Source organism: Diabrotica undecimpunctata, chromosome 3 (genome assembly GCF_040954645.1).
Source record: "Diabrotica undecimpunctata isolate CICGRU chromosome 3, icDiaUnde3, whole genome shotgun sequence".
NCBI lineage: Eukaryota > Metazoa > Arthropoda > Insecta > Coleoptera > Chrysomelidae > Diabrotica > Diabrotica undecimpunctata.
The window spans coordinates 128,009,805-128,029,310 of NC_092805.1; the positions used below are offsets into that span (position 1 = coordinate 128,009,805).

The following is a 19,506-nucleotide window of genomic DNA, read 5'->3' on the forward strand; positions in this document are numbered from 1 at the left end:
CATATGGGTGGGTTAGTATATACAGTGCATTCCGTACGTTTTTTAAACATGATTAGGAAACTGTTGACTGGAGGCTATTAAAGAAGTTCTTAAAATTTTTGCGGGTCACCCCCTTTTCTGTAAATGGAGTGAATATTGTTATCCGTTTAATTTTTTCCCCAGTTGAATAATTCCTGCTGGTATTTGGTCTAAGCTTACTTCTTTTCCCCATTTAAGCTGTTTCATAGCTAATTCTACTTCCTCTTTATAGTACCCTGTTTACCTGGCAATTTCGGACTATTTCATCTCTTATAACATAAAACAGTTGTTTCAGATATCTTTATCGCGTTACCTTTTTTTATGCATGAATATGCTGCCGTTTTCATCTTTTACTATTTCATATGGAGCTACACGATTAACAATTCCAAATCAAGAAAACACAAGTAACACTCCGAATTATATTATACAACTAATAGTCGAAAAATGAAGAGCAAGAGTTAGATGACCAAGAAGCCGAAATCTTAATGACGAACACAAATATAATCGACTAATCAGACAATTAAGATCAGCGCTACATGACGCACGCAATGCCACTTTTGAACACTACATTAGTACATTGTCTAAAGAAGATCATTCAGTATGGATACCAACAAAAACACTTAAAGAGACCTGAACAACACAACCCACCAATTAAGAAAGATGACGTTAGTTGAGGAAGATCAGACCAGGAAAAAATGTCAACATTTTCAGAATACCAGATGATAATAATCAAGCAATAGAACACTGAAAACTTTTGTTTTTAACTGTACGCCCGTCGTGAATGACATACCATTTTTTAAATAACACTTAATATTGCACTTTTTTAGTGTATTTATTTCATGTTTCAAGATAATTCTTTTAGGAATATATTTATTTATAACATACGGTCTTATGGTCTTATTACGGCTTTCAGATTATACGACATAAATGTATCTTGTACCGCACTGCTAATTAAGAATTATGTTTGTAATGCGATAAGAGGTCCGGATATACGAGACACCAGTGACTCATGACGCACTGATAAAAATCCGACAGGAATCTGCATTTCTATAAAAAAAATAGAATAATTTGTTTTGTGTATTAATTTAGTTTAGGTCTAACAAGAGTTGCAGTAAAAGATTTTTCTAAATATAGAGTGTAAACCATATTTCCAATGCTTTATGAAAGAGAACCAGTTTATAATATTCTGGACGACGTAATAACACCTTATTTTAGAATATTGGTCGATGAATTGAAATCATTGTTCAAGAAACGAATTATTCATGTACAGATGTTTTACTCTAAAAACATGTAAAAATAAAATCTCGATTAAAAAAGTTGCAACCAGTTACTCTCGATGAAATTTAACCCCATTATTGATTTTACGAGTGATAAAATGGGTCGACAAAAGACCAGTTTTAATCCTTGCAACATTTAAACATAATAGTTGTATCTTGGTTTAATCAAATAAAAAGAAAAATTATACACAAGTACTAAAACCACAAATTATTCTCGATTATAACTTGGTGAAAAAGAGTGTTGATTTTAGTGATCAAGTGGCTTCTTACCAAAGCCCAATACGCAAAATTCTGAAGTGGTACCGGAAAGTGGCAATGGAATTAATATTTAATACCGCAGTAGTCAATGCTTAGTTGCTAAATAATAGAAAACGTAAAAAAAGCGACAACCTATCCTTGAGTTCAGACTGGAGTTCGCGAAGGCGTTTACAAATAAAGAAATGTTGTAACCCTGATGACCAGTTACACCCAAAAATACCATCTAAGGCAAAGCGATGTAGATAATACAAAGAGAAGAAAGTGTACAAGATGTTACAAAGTTTTAAGAAGAAGCATGACTAGTAGAAAGGCCGATAGAAAAGTTAAAAAAGTTAAAACATACTCTGAAGAATGTGATGGCAAAACTGAAATATATCTAGTGTGCTTCAATGAAGCACATTAAAAAACAATTTTACTTATACAGGAACTATTATTGAGTAAAAACGTATTGTGGCTCAAGTGGCCTTATAGTATTGGAAGTCGTAAGTTGATAGTTTCCAGTAGAACGTTTTTATTGTTAATTACCTCCGTAAAAGTGAGTTATAGTATTTATAAAGAAATGGATGTAAATAATATGCCTTCGACATCTAAAAGAGATAGATGTGAACATAAACGTAGATTGACCACTGCTGAATTACAATCATTGTTAGAAGCATCGGGCGAGGACGATGTGGATTAAATGAATGGTGGAAGTGACTGACAAAATACTTGCACAAAGTCGTTCAGAAAAATCGAGGATTGCGTTTTGGAAAGAGACAACACAAATAGAATTTAAGACTTTTCTCGAGCTTAAGTTCCATATGGGGACAATTAAAATGAACCGTCTGCATGACTACTGGAAAAGTATAGGTAACTATAATAGTGTTGACTTGACTAGACAATTGTTCATAGCCCATATGAAGAAATAACCTAATCCTCACTTGTCAAAGAAACTAAAAAAACGTTAAGTGGTCTAAAAACTAAAAAGTCCCCTATTCAAACTGGTTTTTAATAAAAAATTTAATAATATGTTAAAAGTTTTTTTAATATACCCTAAAACTGAAAGCGCAAAGAATCGATTGCAAGTTACAAAATACTTATAGTCATACGAGTTTGGACAAGTACAGTTGTTTAAATAATTGCTTTCTGTGATAAACAAATTGAATAAATTGTAAAATATTTTTTGATCTGCTTGATATTTAGCACACTTTAATAACTCATCAATTGCCATGATTTCAAGTAGCTATATTATCTGTTAGTCACAAAACAAAGTTATTAACATTTATAAATTACTACAAACATATAATATCTTAGAGTTTATGGTTTTTTGGAATTATCTCAATTATTTATGTATTGAAATTTGGTATTTCTCTACATAGAAAACTTTTTATGGTCTACAACTTTCATTTAAATTATTTTTCTTTAGAATGTATACAAAACGTTTTATAAGCAAAATTTTTTATTTTGCCTTTTAAGATTGTTTAAGAAAACAAAGCAAAATCAACTGTACGTCTTTTTCAAAATTACATTTTTAATTAACTAATATTTAACGATACGATTTCCAATATTTAACCTTGTTTATTGTACAAATTATGTAAAAATGTGTATACACATTTTGTACAAAAAACGTTTTTTGAGAACGATTTCCTGAATTGAAATCAAAATTTTAAACATTAAATAATTAAAAATGTGATTCTCATCCCAATCACAACCAATATTTTTGACCTAATCCCATAAAAATCTAATATTTATCTTAAACTATTCACTGATAGCTTCGATTAAACAGCTTGGAAATATGTAAAATATTCCTCTACACAACTCTCTGGGAAAAAATATCTAAATTGAATAAATATAACAACTGAACATTGATATAAAAAAACTAGTTGGTTGACCCCAGCCGGTCGGCAGGTAGTTTCAATGCCTTCATTTGAACTTGACCCAAAACCGATCGATATTTTTATGTTTTCAAATATTATTTAAGTATTAACACTGGCAACATCTATTGGCTTTAACATGATACCAAATACAGTAATTTTACCTCCCAATGTTAAAATGATGGTTTGATGTAAAAAATTTAATTTATAAAAAAATCGGATTATTGAAAAACCGACAACGGTGCCAAGCCTACAAAGGTGCACTAAACGAACATACACGACTTATAAATAGAAAATGATAGCATTTCTTGGTGATGCTAAATGACTGCAACGTGAAAAGAGCTTAAAACGATAGTGGGATGTATATATATATATACATATATATATATATATATATATATATATATATATATATATATATATATATATATATATATATATATATATATATATATATATATTTTAATATTTAACTTTACAATGATATTGCCAATATTTTTGAGTTGCGTTCTTGGGACGACTTTACTTGTATATAAGTACAGAATATAATTTGTCTTTAAAAAGACAAAACATGCCATGATGACAGTAAAATTCTCCTGTTAGTGATTCCATAGTAAATTATGAGGGAAAACCAGGAAAAAAACCTCATAATACTATCCCGAAATGGTAAATATTTGGTCGTACATTTAGTTTACTTTCAATAAACAACAAATTCTGATTTAATATGTTTGTTATTTAAAAAACATAAATGTTGTATCCTCTATATGTTACTGACTTACTAAAACTGGTATTTTCCTTTTAATAACTTCCTCTTTATATGGGTAACCAGATGCTACTACATTCTGCCGAGGAATTTGTGACACAATTGGTCTTATTTAGCATAATTAGAGCCGCTTCTTTGATTTTTCTCTTTTTACCATCCGTTTCTTTTAGGACTATATTTGAATCATTCTATTGAAGCCTATGGTCATTATCCCATGCGTGTTTACATATTTGAGATCTATTAAATTCTTTATTTTTAATATAAGATTGATGTTCACTTATTCTAACATTTAATGGCCTTGATGTTTCACCTAAATAAAACTGATCGCATTCACAAGGTATTTCATAAATACAATTCTTTGTCCTTTCCTGTTCATTGTTAGGTTTGGTTTTAGACAAAATAGATCTTAATGTGTTTGTTGTTTTGAATGTTGTTGAAATGTTGAATTTATTTCCTATCCTTTAAGTTTTTCTGATAATGCTTTTATGTATGGTATTGTAATTTGCCTCGTATTATTCATTGTGGATGCTGTAGGATCTTGTTCTAAGTTGTTCTGTTCTATTCGGTTGATTGTTGAAAATTCCTTATTTATAAACGATAAAGGATAATCGTTTTTTAATAAAACAGATGTTAATAAATGTTTTTCCTCCAAGAACGAATTTTCGTTACAACAAGCAATTTTGGCTCTATCGTATAAGGATTTATTGATTCCCTTTTTAATATTAATATTGTGATTTGATTTGAAATTTAAATATCTGTTGGTGTGTGTTGGTTTTCTATACACCTGAGTCTCATATCCAGTATCGTTCTTAGAGATTAAAACATCCAGCAAAGGTAGTGTGTTATTATATTCCTTTTCCATCGTAAATGTTATTCTCTCTTCTTTATCGTTTATATCATTCAGGAATGTGTCCAAAAACTCTAATCCATGAGGCTATATTGATAATAGATCATCTACATATCTCCACCATACTGTGGGTTTTAAATTTTGTTTAGAAATAATATTTGTTTCAAAATCTTCCATAAATATATCGGTTAATAATGGAGAAAAACTAGAGCCCATTGCTTAATATATTATTTTAATAAACAAATTTGCACAGGCCTAAAAGGTAGGTATAATAGAGATCGATGGAAAGGATTGGTAGAGGCCTATGTCCAAAAATGCAAGACAGAGGCTAAGAAGAACAAGATAATAAGTAATATACGAAAAAGTGTGTGTCGACGACAAATGACAACCCTTCAATGTAGAATGGCGAATCAGTGTGAGAAAATATGAACTACCCCTAATAATTTGGTAGTCTTCAGCTTTTTGGAAAATCCTCGAGCAGTTCAATGTATTTATTCGGTTACCCACATACTTACATATTTTTGTTTTTTATTGATATGTTAAAAATATTACATCCCCGACATTTTTCTTAAATGACAACATATGGCATGTAATACAACATTTGGAAGCACTTGCGCCACGTAGTATGCCTAATGTATGATTAAAGGAAAAGCTTTTGTTATTATAGCATATATATATATATATATATATATATATATATATATATATATATATATATATATATATATATATATATATATATATATATATATATATATGTATATATTTAGTAAGCAAAGTATATGCTTTTAAGTATGTTATTTTTAATTTGTAGATATGTTAAACTCATTGAAGGCGACATATCTGACGCGCTAACTCTGCACCAGCGTAACGATGATGGTAAATATGACAAAAGGTCTAGTAATCAAAGAAATACCAACCGAAAAGATGTATATCTCCCTCCACACTTATATGGGCAGCTGGTACAACACGTACAAGGTTTTGAGTTGTTGATTAGCCAAGGAAAGACAACCCAAATGATTGAAGTGAGTGTCTATACATTCAGATAATATTTTTTATGAACTGACGGTGAAGTAAATTTTTGACAACGTAACAAAATTTGAACATTTTTTAATATTAATCGATTATATTTATAGGTATATTCATTTTATTTGGTTAAAACTCACATGTGTTGGTTTAATACCACCAAATATGCATTTCATCGCTAGAATAGAATTATACATACACCCCGTTTTTTACTTATAATAAATATTTTTATTTTCATTACATATATAATAAATGTATATTCAAATAACTATAATGTGATTTATTTTTAGATTGTTAAGACCGCGAAATGTTCAACAGACGAAGAAATTTTAAAACTAAAAGCTGCGATTTGGGCATTAGGTCACATGGGAACATCAAATCGTGGCTACGATTATCTTACCAACTTTGGAGTCGTAGATCTGATCGTAGGATTTGCCAAATGGTCCCCAGTATATTCTGTGCGAGCTACATCTTTTTATGTTTTAGGACTTTTAGGTAAAGATGTTAATAAGTTTATGTTCTTATTAATTTTTAATACTTTACCGAAATAACTTCACTACTTAGTATATATTTTGATTATACACAAATACTATAAAAAGAAGTACAAAAAGGCGATGCACGTCTTTAGTAAATTCAGAACATTGTTGCCAAGCTTTTTCCGACAGTTTGTTATAACTATTTTATTTACAATAAGAATACAATTTTCTATTACTCATTATTGTTTGTTATGGAAGTTTTTTAATTAGCAAAGTACATTAAAGAAAAGAATGGAATCAAAGAATAGGAAAATGAAAAAAATTCGGTCTCGGACCGAGTTTATTCCAATCTTTTCTTTAATTTACAGCTTTTCTGATGTAAATATCAATAAAATTGACATTAAACAAAGTACCAGACCCACCAATTCCACAACAAAATACAAATCTTAAATTGCATTAAGTTTAAGTAACAATTCTTGCTGGTGCTTGAAGTAATTTAATTTAAGAAAAAGTATTAGAAAACTAAAAAAGACGAATACAATTGGCAAAATTGTGGAAAAACACCTAACCAAACCTCACGTATTACCCGACTTTATATATTTTATATATAATGTACGAACTACTAAATTTTATTAAAATGGTGTATGTATAACGTACCTATTTTTTGCAAATAGTTAAAATACCACAATAGTAAAAAAGCAGTAATTTTCTATTTAAAGTAGGCAACAATGAAACGTTAAAATATGTTATTAAAAATCTTTTAATTTTTGTTTTCCACAATACAACGTATTTTTTGTAACTATGGCAACGCTGGCAACATCACCAAGGAATTAGACGCATATAGAAGGACATTGTGCCGTCATTTTTTAGTATCGGCTGAAGTTACACAAGTTAAACAAGATTTTAATTCATTACTGTCTCACTAGGGAGCGTTGATGTGAGCGCTATTACTGCGTCTAAAATATGAAAGAGTGGAGAAACAAATGCAATTTTAGATATTTTCTTATGTAGATGCCGCGTGGTCGTGTGTGTAGAATGCTTAGCATTAAATTTTTGCATTTTATAAAATTAGAGATCAAATCCTACTCATGCATCATCTTTTTTTTTTGAAGAAAATAAAATGTCATTTTAACTTTTAATAACTGAATCTTGTCAGAAAAAATATTGTGATTCAAATGTTTAATTTAAATGTATATATATATATATACAAATAATATATTTAAAACTCTCTTCTTAAAATATGAATAAAATTAATTAAAAGCCAATCACTGGGAGAGAAAGCCCAAAACAATTCTAAAATGTTTCGATCAAAAACCAATTCCTGATCTGTTGGCATGCTTTTTAGCACATACACCAAACAATTATTTTTTACAATTTGAAAATTCGAAATTATTAAGTATAATTTTGGATTTTTAAATTTAAAAAATAAATAAAGTAAAAGCGCCTCTCTGAAGCACAACAAAGGAAGATGGATAAAAAGAGACTTCGGGAGAATACCATCACTCTCCTTGCAACAGAGTTGCTAAGAAACCAAGCAGGCTAATGAGCAGACTAGGTTATAAAGCAACGTGACAAAAGTATCCAGATTGATGGTAGCACATAGACACCATCCAGATACTCAACTAGATGGGGCTCAAGCAGATCTGATCATTAACATACAGGAACAAGCAGTTGATGAGGCTCCTATCGGAGGTCAGAATGAACTTTTGCAGTTCCATAAAACATCGTTTAGCGAAGGGACCCTGTGTGTGAACTGTGGTAACGAGTATACAAAAACTGGACTTTTTTGTTTTTTAATATCTCTTCAACATTTATTTTAACAAATGACGGTAGTATCTAAGTCTAATATATGATGAAAAGAATATATTAAGTGATAAGAATAATAATATTAAGTGTGGATGCATAAGTTAAATAGCTCCGTTCGTACTTCTTTCCCACTTCCCCGCAACTCTATCTTTCATGATATGGTTTAAGCCGATGGTCACGGTTTGAGTTTATGCAGTCACCCTCTACAGGTGTGTTTTGAAGTATAATAGCCGTGATCAAATCAATCATCAAATCGCCCATTTGAAATGTCCTATATGTGACTATATTAGTTAACATCAATGTCATTTCTAAAATTGTTAAACGTGCCAAATTTAAATAATCGTTAAGTTTTCTGAAATTTTTCAATTTTCTGTGCATTTTTCTATCCGTAGGAACGTTTTACAAAATATTAGAAAACTTAAAACACATTGTGTCTATGTTGTTGTATTTTTTGGAACGTCCCTGCTTCCTTAGGTTAGGCATTACTGTTCCGAGAAATTCTTGCCACGGCAACTGAAATAAGCTGTAGCTTAACTTCTAATATGTTCAACTGTAAAGAGTAGATTAGTTAAATCAGATAGTAATGTTAATTTAACTCTTTCATGCCTACCGAACAATTTAATTGTATTGTTAAATAATTTAACCTGTTAAACTTCATTAACATCATTAACTATATATTGTAGGAACTACCCCGTTAGGAGCTGATGACCTTAACAGAAAGAGATGGTTGTGCACCAGGCACGACAGGCATGAAAATTGGCCTGTTATACGAGAAGAAGCAGAAGATTGGTTTTATGGTCGGAATCCTAGTGCATCAACTTCTGAAGACGTGATTTCTTTTGGAAGTCCTTTTGTTAAAGAATTCGAGATGGTCCCCGAAGATGAAGATTATCCCGACGAAAGACAAGATTTTTTGAGATCTCCATCTTCACCAGGTAAGGAATTTTATGTTTATCTTAGTTTTAACTGTTCGATTCTTAAATTTCCGATTGCCTTCAGTTTCCAATTCATGAGAGCTAAGATTTTTATAATTATATTTAATATAATTTGGTAAGAATTCAGCTATATTTGTCGGTCTATTGTTTTATATGAATGCGCTAGTGCAAACATGTTGCACTTAAAAATTCATAAGGATAATATAGGAGAAAAACGGTTATAATTTTACAGTTTCTATACATAGCTGTTCTCCTTCATAGTAAAGGTGAGCTAGAGTAACCTAATCGGAAGCTGCGAAATACCCCTGTTATTTTTTCTCTGGAATCTTTTAGTCACCAAATGTACTGAACGTACAAACAAAAACATTAGTCGTTTTAGTTATGATTTTTGGTCATAAAAAATATATACCACAGATTTTTGCTGCTATGTACTTTCTAAATGTACACAACCTCTTTAAAGAGGCAGATATGTGGATAATCTAACCTTAATAATTAATGGTCAAGTTAAGATATATTTATGGTTGTTTGTAGTGAGTCAGTTTTTTTTGAAAGCTGTCGTTTATAAACCGGCCGTACTGCAAAAAAATTAACTTATTTAACATCTCCATTCATTCATCGTACCCATTCCAGCATTCTGGAACTCTGTATATGGTAATAACAACCCCATTAGGTGGAGATAAGATCCCCGCGGAGGGTCTCTGGCTAGCTGTGCTGACACTGTATCCCCCAATGTATTCCGTTACGTATATCACGCGGCTTCTCAGCATGTAGCCTATCCTAATTTCATCTATTTTTTTAGACGAATCTACCTTGTGATTGCTTCGTATGAGATGTTGTCGAATACTCCTTTTATACTGACAAAAATTAACCCAGCATGACCTCTAGGTTTTCCGGAACGTCCTCCACATCTCTATATGAGATGTTCATACGCATACTGTCCCGGATGTATCTTACTTTCAACCAATACATCATCCCTAATGTGCCTAATGTCGCCCAGTTTTTCTAGAGTGTGATTTATATGACTCAAATGAGTTTATTCTCCATTTGATTTTGTCCTGATCTACCACTTTTTTTGCCAAATACCAGTTTTACGTATAACCATAAGTTATGGTCTCCAATCCAGGGCGCTGCCACATCCGACTAATGGTATCCACGGATCCAGGGATGTTTATTTGGCTATACCTTATTCACAGCTGTTTATCCGTTTTATCCATTCCCTGTCAGTCATTGGGGTGCGCCGTGTCGGGGGTTGAGAACATCTATATATATATATATATATATATATATATATATATATATATATATATATATATATATATATATATATATATATATATATATGTATATATATATATATATATATATATATATATATATATATATAGCAATAAAAATTTGAATTTGTGTGCAAATGAATCAATAACAGCAATACCTTTTTCTCTGAATAAAAATTTTCAAAATGTTTACTGAGACGATTTTTATGCATAAAATAGTAAAAAGGCTTTCAGATTCATTTTAAAAAATTAAAATGGTTAATTAAGAGGTATTTTTAAATGTCTATAAAATCCCTAGTTTTATTTACCCAATTTGTTTGTACAATCAAAATATTCTTATTTAAAATAATTTTTCAAACATTTAAAATAATTATACAATATTTACAATAAATTCTGAATATTTAGATCCTAAAAATTGCTCGGGTGACTTACAAACCCTCGGGCCGGAGGCCCTCGGTTTTGTAACATCGTCGCCCTCTGGGCATAAACATCTATTTAATACTCTTGGTACATAAATAACTATTTTTGCTCTGCTGTACATAAAAAATTAGAGATTGTATAACAAATAATCTTCTAAGCAGAGAAAATTTTCCAATATTCTGTAGAGAGATTGCAAAATTATTATGCAAGAACAAAGAACCCCATTTTTCTTTACGTCTTTCTTTTTTAGATAAATTCAAATTTTAATATCAAATTTTCAGAAACTGTAAAGAGTTTTGCGATTTTATGTAAGCAAATTTCCAAAACGTTATTTTACAACTTTTTTCATGAATTTATTTTTTTTTTCTCTCTTAATTTTTTTTACTATTTGCATAATCATATTTTGATAGGAAATTTAATTGCTTTTTTAACTTTATGATATAGCTCAAATACTAGTTATAAATAACTTTACGGAAACATTTATACAAGAATCGGATTTACTACAACCAACTTGCAAGCTATTTTTGTACAGATCTTGACTAGATTATAACCACTGTAGACCACTTTTTTATAGAATAATTTTGATTTTTGCTATTTCTTTTATTTCAGAAGGTAGAAGAATCAGACAATCTACACTGCCAACAAGTAAAAGACCCCAGATTGGGATTCATAAGAGATCGTTATCAGAATCGAAAACTTTCGAAACTAATAACGGTTTTTATGAAGATATTCGCCAGCCCTCTGTACCGTTTATCACGACCGGAAGACACAGAAATAGTTCCATGACAGAATCCACGACTTCCGGCGTTAGTTCCTGCGATTCTTTATTAAATAAGCCCGGCGTTTGGTAAGTGTAAAGTTAAATTTTACTTTTAAATTTACTCTACGAAAACTATTGTTTCTGCATATCTACTTGTAGTAGAGAAATCAAATTAATTCTATCAAGTCGATTATCTTTCACCTTCCATGTTATGCATAGTATGTATCAAAGAGTACATCAAATTATTTGTATGTATATCTCTAACATGTAGATGCCAGAGAATATCAGATCCCGATATTTATATGTTTTGCTGATTATTTAAAGCCTTTGATAATGTTAGATGGAATATACTGACGACAATGGGTATACCTAAACACTTGACTACCTTATTATTAAACTATATCAAGATAACTTGGCATATACTCGAATGGACGGATGCCTGTCTGCATACGAATGCACTTTAGAGAAGGGAGTACGCCAAGGATGCGTTCTATCTCCCTTATTATTTAACATCTATTCAGAATTCATATTGTCCAGAAGTGCTAAGTTTGGACTCATGGTTAACGACAACAAAACCAAAATCATGGTTATTGATCGCAAACAACAGTTTCCTGAAACCCTAACTATTGCGGGATGCGAGGTAGTCTCCTCTATGATATATCTTGGAGCTCTAGTTAACAATACAAACAGTTGTGAACCCGAAATTCGAAGTCGCATACAAGTAGCAAGAGCAGCAATGACTGAACTAACAATAGTTGGCGTGATCGTCACATTACTATAACAAACAAAGAGAGACTCGTTTCAATTCTGGTCTTTTCTATATTTTACTATGAATGCCAGAAATGGACAATCAAAGAATCTGATAGATGACACATAGATTCATTTGAATTTCAATGGACGGCTCGTCGCATGCATGTCTCGCGGCAGATCTCCACAGCGATGAACAGACATTACGAAAAAGCTTCTCAACAAACAGTATACTGAGGCAGTGCATGTAACAGATCACCGCGACAAGTGGAGAAATATTATTAATCAAACTATCCGAGTTTCTGAAAGTCAATGATGAACCACAACATATCTGCTAAGATGTTAATGACTATGATGATGAACATATAGATTATATTTTCTATCTATTTAGTCATGTACATGTAACCTAACAATTACATTTTGTTATTGCTACAGAAAGTATATCTTTAATATGAACGTTAAAACACTGTTCTTAATTGTAGTTTTTTTATTTATTTATTATTTGTTTTTAGTGGTACCTACGTGAAAACTTTAAGTCCTATTCCAAGTTCCTCTAGTTTAAGTACGTTACAATTACCTCCACAGTTCAAAAGAGTTTCTCACAGAATATCATCTACAAGTAAGTATATCGATGAGTTTATTATTTGTGGTTAACTTACTGTACGCGCCACTTAGGAAGATCCAGCGCAGATCCTCATTATCGTACCGGTTCGATCCAATGGCCTTGTTTACATAATTGTCAGTCAGTAGCGCAGCAGTAATAGATATGTACTTTATAATTAATTAACTATATAAAAAGCATAATCAGGCCACTGTTCACCTCTTTAGGTAAAGTCGGCTTACGTCACATATGCGAAGTTTGATCTTCCTATGTGTTTTACTAGTAATACCATTTCATCAGATTAAATATAAATAATCAAGATTCTAGTCTTAATTTTTCACTAATGTAAGACATTCCTGAAGTTTTCCAATTATTGGCTTAGTTGGGGTATGAATGAATTGGGGTAAAATTTTTATTTTGATACCGTCAACGCAAGTATTAAAAAATTTATTTTATTTTTAGGTACCACAAATTCCGACATCTCAACGTCATCGTTAACGGGTAGTGCGTCGAATGAATTAAGTGTTCAAAACCTCGTTGGATACAATACGTTAAAACTTCTGCGAAGAATGGAAGGCATGAATTACGATAAAATTAATTATGATGATTATTATGTATTTAACACAGCTTCCCATCCAAGGTAAGTTGACAACAAGAAACAAATTTTTATTAGTTTCTTAATTTCATCAATGTAACGTTGGCTCCTGATATATGATTTACAAGTGATTGTAACTACTAGTTACTCAATTCAAATTCTTAATTTTATGACTATTTAGTTATAAATATTAATTTATTATTCGGCGATAAAAAATATTCAAGGAAAATTGCTTTTCTTTTTATTTATTTATTTTATTTTTTTGTATCTAAAAGAAAAACATAAATTAGATAATGCGAATTCTAAATTATTTTACACAATCGATTCTTTATTTTTTCTGATTAAAGGCCGCATTTGTTTGAAATCCATATCGACCGTCTAAGGGTCATATATATCTAGAGTCAGCTATACCCATTATTGCCAAAGGTATTGGTATTGTTTTTCTCCACTTTCTTCTTCTCATTATTCGTAGGTCTTCCGTTCACGTATCTAGTAACTTTTTAGTAATCGTGCTCCTCTGTCCTTTCCTTTGATTTCCAAGAAATAATTGGCCCATTTTCTATCAGTCATTCTCGCCAGGTGACCCAACCAGCTTAATCTTCTTGGCCTAATAATTTGAATAATTTTTGGTTTTCTAGTTTGAGTTTAACTCAATCATTAACTTAATCATTCAGGGCAAAATCGAAGGAAAACGTTGGGTCGGAAGAAAACAACTGCCCTGGCTGCGTAACATTAGACAATGGACAGGTCGAACGGTCGAGGAACTGTTTCATCTAGCTGCCGACCGAGAATCATTTCATCAGCTTGTCAATATGACGATAGCCAACGCTTGAATACAAGCACGGCACACAAAGAAGAAGAAGTTTGAGTTTAATTATAATATTTCAATTTCTCAATTGGTGCGTCTCCTCTAATCATTGTTCTGTACACACCTCTCATTTTTCGCAATCTGCTTCGTAATTTCTTAATTTTTTTGAATTTTATATTTTTTAGTTACTCTAATTGCTAAATCTTTCTGAAACAATACTCTTGAATCTCATTGTTTGTGGTAGTATTTATTTTGTTTTCTCTTTCGAGTTGGGTCCCATTACTTTTTTAATTTCTATCAATCTTCTTCTTTCTTGGCTTTTCCCTTTACTCTTCTTCGCCACTCATTTCTGTCTTCCATCTTCTCCTCGATTTTCCTCTACCTCTCTTCCTTAAGTTCTTACAGCTCCATCCTTCGCAGTTCTTCTCTATACTTCTTACAGTTCTATATCATCCGCAAAGAGCATTGACCAAGGAGCCCCTTTCCTAGCCTTCTCTGTCAGTACATCCATAGCAACATTAAACAGGTAGAGACTCAGTGAAGGCCTTAATGCAAACCAACCGTCACTGGAAAACTTTCGGCCAAGTCCTTACTTTGTTGTACGCTCTCTCATACATATCCTTCACGAACCTTACATATTTCTCAAGAATCCATTTCTCTCCCATACATCTCCACAGCTGTTGTTTAGGAACTGTGTCTTAGTCCTTCTTAAGATCTATAAATACCAAATTTAGCTTTTTTTATATCAATAATCCATCTATATTGATGAGTGTCACATTTTAACAGTTTGAGTATCCTTAGCAATTATCTTTTCTTTCTTTCTATTAGTACGAGGATTGTTTTTAGTTTTGCATATAGCCATAAAAACAAAAAATATATAGACTTTATTATAAAGTACTTTATTGCTTTTTAAAATATGTCCCACCAAAATCGATACACTTTTGCATACGTTCAAACCAGTTATAATACAGTTATTTGAGTCTTCGGTTGATACCTGCAAAATCGCTGCTTTAGGGGCATCGATGGCTTCTTGTGGCGACTGCAATCGCTGCCCACGCATTGAATTCTTGATCTATGAGAACGTGAAGAAGTCTTTGGGACTTAGGTCGGGGTTATAAGGTGGATAGTTTAACAATTCGATGTTTTGAAGCTCCAAAAACTGTATTGTCTTTTGGCAGTGTGGGAGCACTTGCATTGTCCTGATGTAAGATGATTCGTCGTTGTGTGTTGCTTTATCGGAGTTTCGCGATAACTTCTGGTAAACAAACGGTTATATACCAATCAGAAGTAACCGTTCTTCGATCTTCTAAAGCAATTGTTGCCACATGATCAGATTTTGACAAAAAAGTTGCCTCTATCTCCCGGTATGTTACACGGCGGTCATCCGTAATTAGCTGACGAATCGCATCAATGTTTTGCTGTGTGACTGCTGTTTTGGGTGACCTTGCCTTGATTCGTCGCTGAGACTGGAGCGACCACGTTGAAATACGCAATATCAGCGGGAAATAGTTGACTGGTCTGATAATTCATTCCTAAACACAGAAACCATTTCAGCGAGAAATTGCTGTTGGGATAATCCTCTCTGAAAATTGTAAAAAATTATTGCTCGAAATTGTTTTCGGCTAAGATCCATTTTTTGATCGACATGCTAATTTCGCAATGAAACTCTCAATTTATGTCAACGAAAGATTGAGGTTACATTTGTATCGGAAGGTTTTATTGGTGGCGCCATCTAAGCGACTATATGCAAAACTAAAAAGACAAACCTCGTACTGTGTCGAGAAAATTCATAAACATGGCTTTTGTTGTTTTAGATCGTTTCTTTCGCTGGTGTTAATTCTTCTACTGTCCCCCTGCTTCAGTCCTTTAAGGTTTTCCATTATTTTTCATCTATCAGTACTTTGTTTCAATTAATATTATTTTAAGAAATCTAGTCATATTTTTTGAAATTCCAATTGCTCTTAGGAGGCCGGTCCTCACATATGGAGCAGAAACATGGACTCTAACGCAGAAAGATGAAAGACTTTTGGGAATATTTGAGCGTAAAATACTCCGCAAAATATTTGGAGCTATAAACGACCAAGGGCAGTGGCGCAGAAGATATAATTTTGAATTGTATCAGCTCTTTGATGAGCCAGATGTCATAACGTTCATTAAAACACAGCGACTTAGATGGGCTGGACACATAATACGAATGCCAGAAAATAGGATTGCTAAAAAGCTAACTACAGGAACACCTGTAGGAAGAAGAAGCAAAGGCTGACCGCGAATTAGGTGGTTAGATGGAGTTGAAACCGACTTACGGATATTAAAAATCAGAAGATGGCAACATGTTGCCAGAAATCGAACAGAATGGCGACGAATCTTAGAGCAGGCCAAGATCCACAGAGGATTGTCGAGGCAAAGATGATGATGAATTGCTCTTAGGTCTTGATAAAGACGTTTTATTATCGTAGACTTTTTTGAAGTTACCTAATTTGACTTATTAATTATTTATAGCCGAATGAGATTGTACAAAATTACAAATAACATTTTATGGCACTACAACGATTGATAATCTTTTCGTAGATTAAATAGGACAGTTAGAGGGGTCTATGATCTGTTTTTGACGATATGCCAAAATGAGTGTCTCGTGAATGAAAATGTTATTTTCCAAGCGTAAATTCCAATCTAATATATAATTTCTTCATTTGAAAAGTTATTACGTCTCGGCGTTTTTACCAAAGAAAACAAGAATCAATTAGTAACAATATCAAATATTTCATAAACGTTCAATTATTACTAAATATTATGGCGCTGTCAATTTCCCATCATACTCTTATGGTAGAAAACATTAGGTCCTTTGTATCTACTCATCGTTAGGTATACTGTAATACTGTATATTTAGTAAAGTATTTAGTAATACTGAAGCATGGATTTAGAAATATTCAAATATCTCAAAAACGGTTAATATTTTGAAAGTCAATCAATTATTAGGCCTTAGACCTGTTCTTATCTTCTGTCTTAAGGCTGTAGTCGTAGCTGTAGCGTTGACTGCCAGATATCTATTATAATTTTAAAGAGTCTTACTGGTGGTCCTGTGTCTGTTGGTCGTAAATATCTTGCCATTCGGGCTTGTCTCCCAATATTCATTCGCGTAACTACCTAGTTTCATTCCTGTTATCTCCCGCAAACTTTTTCATCTTTTGAGTTCTCTTGCCACCACTAAAGACTTCGTCTTAGAGGTAGATATTATCATATTGTATGTCTAAGGCGCTGTTTTTGAATGTTTGTACCATTCTCTGTAGGTTACGTCCGACATCTGAGATCAGGATTGCGTTGTCTGCATAAGAATTTTTATTTCTTGCCTACCCACCTTGTGTGCTTAGTGGGCTTAAGTTAACTGTTACAGTTTAACTCGAATCTAATAATGTATTCTTATTTATTGTTCTTAAAAAGAGATATCCCCCAATTTTTAGCGTATATGTATAATTTTATGAAGATTTTATGATTTTACGTAGAATGTAAAACGTTAAAAAAATCCTTCATTAACAAGTTATCGAATGGCCTTCGAAATGTGGACCTTGCGAAGAATGTTCCGCATACCATGGAGATAGGGTGAGAAACGAGGAAGTCTTAAGAAGTGAAACTACGGAGAGAGAATTACTCAACTTGATCAAGGTACGAAAAATTGGATATCTGGGCCATATCCTGAAAGGAAAAAAATACGCAATCCCTCAACTAATTATCCAAGGAAAGGTTGAGGGCAAGAGGGAGTAGGTCGCAAACAAATGTCGTGACTATGGAATATAAAGACCTGGACAGGAATAAATAATACTGGCGAGCTTTTGCATACTGCAAAAGATAGACGTCTGGCTTAAGATAATTCGCCAACGCACTATAGGTGCACGGCACTATAAGAAGAGAGTAGAATGTAGAAATTTAACAGCCTATAGTTCAGAAACGAGAGAACTTAGACCCATTATTGTTAAGTACAATATTATTTAGGTAAAGAGAAACAAAAAACAGACTTACTCACAATCAATTTATTTTACCACGGACGACCTGTTTCGCATAGTACAATTTACTATGCATGCTCGGGTCTCTGGTACGGCAAAATGACTATTTTGTCTTTTGAATATACAGTTAAAATTTCATTAATTTGACTTAATGAAAAGTTTTCACAAATTTTAATATTTTTCTTCGGTTTCAGTTATAAATACATGATTATTTTTTTTTTAGACCAAGCAGTTCATTATTCGACGACTTCTACCTGTTTAATTCTAGTTTTACTTCAGTATTCAGCGTTCCTAAGTTCGAAATAGAAACCTTAACCTCATCCCATGACGATAAACGGTACATGGGTATTTGCCTGCCGAAATTTTTAATGGAGATTTTTCCTAGTCAAGAAGAAATTACCAGGACGCCTTGCATTTTCCAAGATCCACTGAGAAAAAATTCGAATGATGAAAAAGTATGGCAACACTCGAAAAAAGGTTGCTTTGTTTGCAGCCGGCCGGAGAATCAGGATAAGGCTATTGATTTTATAAAAGGTAATCTTTATAATATTATTTTCTCTCGTAATATGGGTCCGGTTTAGTTTTTAAAATAAATATTTTATTTTATTAAGATTTAATTCCTCAATAAATCTACAAAATTTTCTTACGATGGTTAATAAAAAATAATTCGAAAATCATGATTTTTGTACTTAAAACGTACTTTTATTCTTAAATAATTGATGAATTATATAAAGCTATGCTATTTCGCTGAAATAAGCTAAAGGACAATCGAGGCTTTGGACGCAGACGTAAATCCTGACTGGCCCATCTTAGGAAATGGACTGGTCTAACGTCAACTAATCGATTTCGAGCTGCTGTGAATAGAATAAGATGGCAGTATATGGGAAATGAGTCAATACTCACAATGTTAAGTAGTTTTTATTATTTAATTTTCAAGGCTTACAATATTTGCCCCATCATCATACCCCAGTACATTAGTCTTATTTATATTAAAAACTATGTTAAGTTAAAACAACATAAAACAAACAATGAACAACTGAAACA

The 19,506-nt window shown here is 32.1% G+C and overlaps 1 protein-coding gene across 1 annotated transcript in view; it reads left to right on the plus strand.

The window, feature by feature from the left end:
* rictor (rapamycin-insensitive companion of Tor) overlaps positions 1 to 19,506 on the plus strand; it is a 91,000-nt gene that overhangs the window by 58,661 nt on the left and 12,833 nt on the right. The window contains exons 14-20 of the mRNA XM_072526910.1: positions 5,831 to 6,041; positions 6,333 to 6,537; positions 9,008 to 9,259; positions 11,563 to 11,800; positions 12,973 to 13,079; positions 13,524 to 13,701; positions 18,686 to 18,996. Coding sequence (XP_072383011.1) covers positions 5,831 to 6,041; positions 6,333 to 6,537; positions 9,008 to 9,259; positions 11,563 to 11,800; positions 12,973 to 13,079; positions 13,524 to 13,701; positions 18,686 to 18,996 — 1,502 coding nt within the window. The remainder of the gene's footprint in view (positions 1 to 5,830; positions 6,042 to 6,332; positions 6,538 to 9,007; positions 9,260 to 11,562; positions 11,801 to 12,972; positions 13,080 to 13,523; positions 13,702 to 18,685; positions 18,997 to 19,506) is intronic.